At 54.6% G+C, this 3,196-nt stretch overlaps 2 protein-coding genes across 2 annotated transcripts; both read right to left on the reverse strand.

Moving 5' to 3' along the window:
• Positions 1–452: 452 nt before the first annotated feature.
• Positions 453–1,499, reverse strand: LOC123152817 (G-type lectin S-receptor-like serine/threonine-protein kinase LECRK4). The gene is made up of 2 exons (XM_044572246.1): positions 1,250–1,499; positions 453–1,159 (listed from the first exon to the last, which is right to left on the reverse strand). Exons 1-2 carry the CDS (start codon positions 1,497–1,499, stop codon positions 453–455), a joined length of 957 nt encoding a protein of 318 aa, XP_044428181.1.
• A 23-nt stretch (positions 1,500–1,522) lies between these two features.
• LOC123152818 (G-type lectin S-receptor-like serine/threonine-protein kinase LECRK3) lies at positions 1,523–2,945 on the reverse strand. Its single transcript, XM_044572247.1, has 2 exons — positions 1,632–2,945; positions 1,523–1,564 (listed from the first exon to the last, which is right to left on the reverse strand). Exons 1-2 carry the CDS (start codon positions 2,943–2,945, stop codon positions 1,523–1,525), a joined length of 1,356 nt encoding a protein of 451 aa, XP_044428182.1.
• Positions 2,946–3,196: the final 251 nt, after the last annotated feature.

Here is a 3,196-nt window from a genome sequence, read left to right on the forward strand (position 1 = left end):
GACGAAGATATTGGTCTGGAGCATGGTCCACCCACACCCACATTCGATATTGTGATCTTCTGGCATCAATTTTTGAGATAGTGTATGTGCCAGTTCCACTCCTGTCCATAAAGTATGGCGAGAATCATCAACCACTAATTAATTTTTGAGATAGTGTAGGTGCCTTCCACTCCTGTCGTTAAAGTATGGCCAGAATCATCAACCACTAATTGTGGTGTATATATATATTTATTAGATCAACCTACTGCATGCTGATAAAGGTAGGTAGTAAAATAAGATATATTCATCTAGGGAACACAATCCTGTCCCCATGTGGCACAACCATTTTCATTATTTTCTATGGGCTCAATTCTTTTTGGACTGGGTCACTGGGACACAAATTGTGTTTTCTGAAAAGTAAAAAAAAAGTTTCATGCATAAATATTTGCAAGCTAGAAATGTGAATTGCGTTCTCATTCCATCCTGAGCTGAGTAATTAAAGGCGAGGATTCCATGTAACAGTCTGGAGGGTCGGGTAGTGCCTGAACCTTCACCCCATCATTGGTCTCCAGTATCTGCACCACCTGGTGGATGGTTGGCCGCAGCATCGGGTTTGGCTCGATGCACCAGAGCGCCACACGGGTAAACCGCTCCACCCTCTCCATGTCCTCGGCGGTGTTGACATCTGCATCACCATGTAGCATTAGCTCTGTCCTTCGTGCGACAACCAGTTGGGCCGCCCAACCGAACAACGTGACCGTTTCATCGATCTCCATGCCCTGCCCTTCTGGCATGACAGGAGTCACCGGCTCCTGACACCTCCTACAACAAATCATCTCCAGTAGGACGACACCGAAACTGTACACATCTGCCTTGGTGTCAACGCGTGCATCGCCGCGGAGCCACTCAGGTGCGATGTACCCTCTGGTACCTCTAACATGGGTCACTGTGGTGTGCACCTGCTGGCTCCCCAACAATTTGGAGATCCCAAAGTCGGTGATCTTGGGGATTCCATAATCGTCCAAAAGGATATTGTCAGGCTTGATGTCGCAGTGGATGATAGGGGCAATGCAGCCGTCGTGGAGGTACTCAAGTCCCCGAGCAATGGCGAGGGCGGCCTCAGCGCGCCAGCTCCAAGGTGGTCGCCTCTCAGGGTTGAAGAGGAAGCCACGGAGAGACCCTCCGGGCATGAACTTGAAAACCAACATCCGATGCTTACCTTGTTTGCAGTAGCCGATCATACGAACCAAGTTTCGGTGGTGGATCTGACCGATCGACTGCACCTCATTGGTGAACTCCTGCTCACTGTACTCGTTCGAGTCGATGAGCTTCTTCACTGCAATGAGATGCGGCTGCGGCGATCTTATCATTCCTTTGTAGACCTCCCCAAAACTCCCTTTGCCCAGCAGTTTCTTGAAGCCATTGGTGGCTTGGTAAAGCTCCTTGCAACTAAACGATCTCACGCTCGAGCTCAACAACCGCTGGCTATCTCTGTTCCTGGTGAGGTAATACAATGCCATGAGGCTGCCACCGAGGGAGATCACTAAGAGTAAGGCCAAGCAAATGGTGACGATCTTATATGGACCTACAAGTATCGTCGTCGTTTTTGACGGCGGTGTCTCCATGTAAGAAGTATTATTCCCCTTCCTCACCTTGATCAGCGCCTTCGTTGTGACGTCATTTCCCTGCCGCCCGTACACGAGTGCCCCCGACTCGACACAGTCGGATCCGTTGATCATCAGCGCTGCCGCGCAAAAGCAATCATTGAGGCAGTAGTCGTGGCACTGCTCCTCTGAGACCGATGGAAACTTCTTGTAGTATATTGAGAGCTCCCATATGGTGTTTGGCAGCTCCACGAGTGAGAACTTGTCAGAGATGTTCTCCTCGCCGCACCTCTGTGGCTCGAACCCCGGCGTGCAGCCACTCTTAGTATGCTCTGAATCGATGTAAGTGTACCCACTCGGGCACAGGCAATTGAGCCGCTCTTTGGTCTCCACACAGTACGACCCAGGGCCGCACATGCCTTGCATCCTCGTCGTCTTCAACTTGCAGCCCCCGCCACTGGGGAGCGTGCCCAACACGGTCCAAGTCGTGTTCTGGCCGCCAACGCCGCCATGTTTAGGACGGGCGTAGGCACGGACGATGCCGTCGGGGTCCATCCTGGCGAACCGGAAATAGTTCCTGCCAGTGGCGAGAGGCGAAATCAAGTTGTTGATGCTGCCGTCATAGAGAGTGTAGCTTAGGTGGCCATACTCGTCGAAGGTGCTGGTCGTGTTGCCGTAGGGGCCGTTGGTGGCTGTGGCCCAGTAGGCGTTTTGCAATATGTCACCGGTGAAGAGGTCGATGCAGAGGACGACGTTACCGTCGCTCTGGGCTGCCAAGCTGAACCGACCCGTGGTGAACTCCGTGTCCGCGCGCTTGGAGAAGAGAAATCCCTCCAAAGATTGGCCCGGAAGGAGGGTATGCGTCGGGAACCCAAAGCTCTCCGAGAGCACGTTGTCGCCGTCCCCGAGGAGCTGAACGTTGCCGGAGTCTGTTAGCACGAGGACGGACCCACGCTTCATGCTGGGGGTCGGGGCTCTCCACAGCTCTATGCTGCCGTCGGTGAGCTTGAGCTGGCCGTCGGCGGGGATGCTGAGGACGGACCGTGCCGTGGCGTTAGGCGTGGTGCCCATGGCGGACTCTTTCGCGAACCACGCCACGGACTGCGCCTGCGGCGGCATGGAACCGAACCGGAACCACGTGGCGAGGAGGAACTGGGTCGGGTCGGAGTCGTGGGCACGGAAGCCGAAGGCGAAGCTGCCGGATGGGCTGGTGATGTAGTCCGGCACCGTCAGGGTGTCTCCCGCGGTCAGTTTGGTCCGCGCCACGGCCACTGGGAGCAGACGAGCTTGCTGAACCAGCAGCATGGCAATGGAGGTGGCGACGCGGAGGGGAGCAAAGCTGGGCAGCGCCGCCGGCGGCATGATGTTACCGCAGCTTCGTGCCGGGCATGTAGCGTGTGTTGCCGTAGTGCCTGCCGTGTACGATCGTAATTAAGTTGCTGGGTCCGGGCGTGAGATGACCGTCGTGCTGGGTGGGTGGGTGGGTGGGCGTCAACGGATGCTGCGTTGGTTCCCGCCCCACTCAAGACTCGAGTCTGACCAAGAAGTCTTCACAAAGAAAAAAAAAGTCTTCACAAAGAAATGTACTTGACGATATCGATTATTTGTACTAA

The sequence above is a fragment of the Triticum aestivum genome, chromosome 7A (genome assembly GCF_018294505.1).
Source record: "Triticum aestivum cultivar Chinese Spring chromosome 7A, IWGSC CS RefSeq v2.1, whole genome shotgun sequence".
NCBI classification, from domain to species: Eukaryota; Viridiplantae; Streptophyta; class Magnoliopsida; order Poales; family Poaceae; genus Triticum; species Triticum aestivum.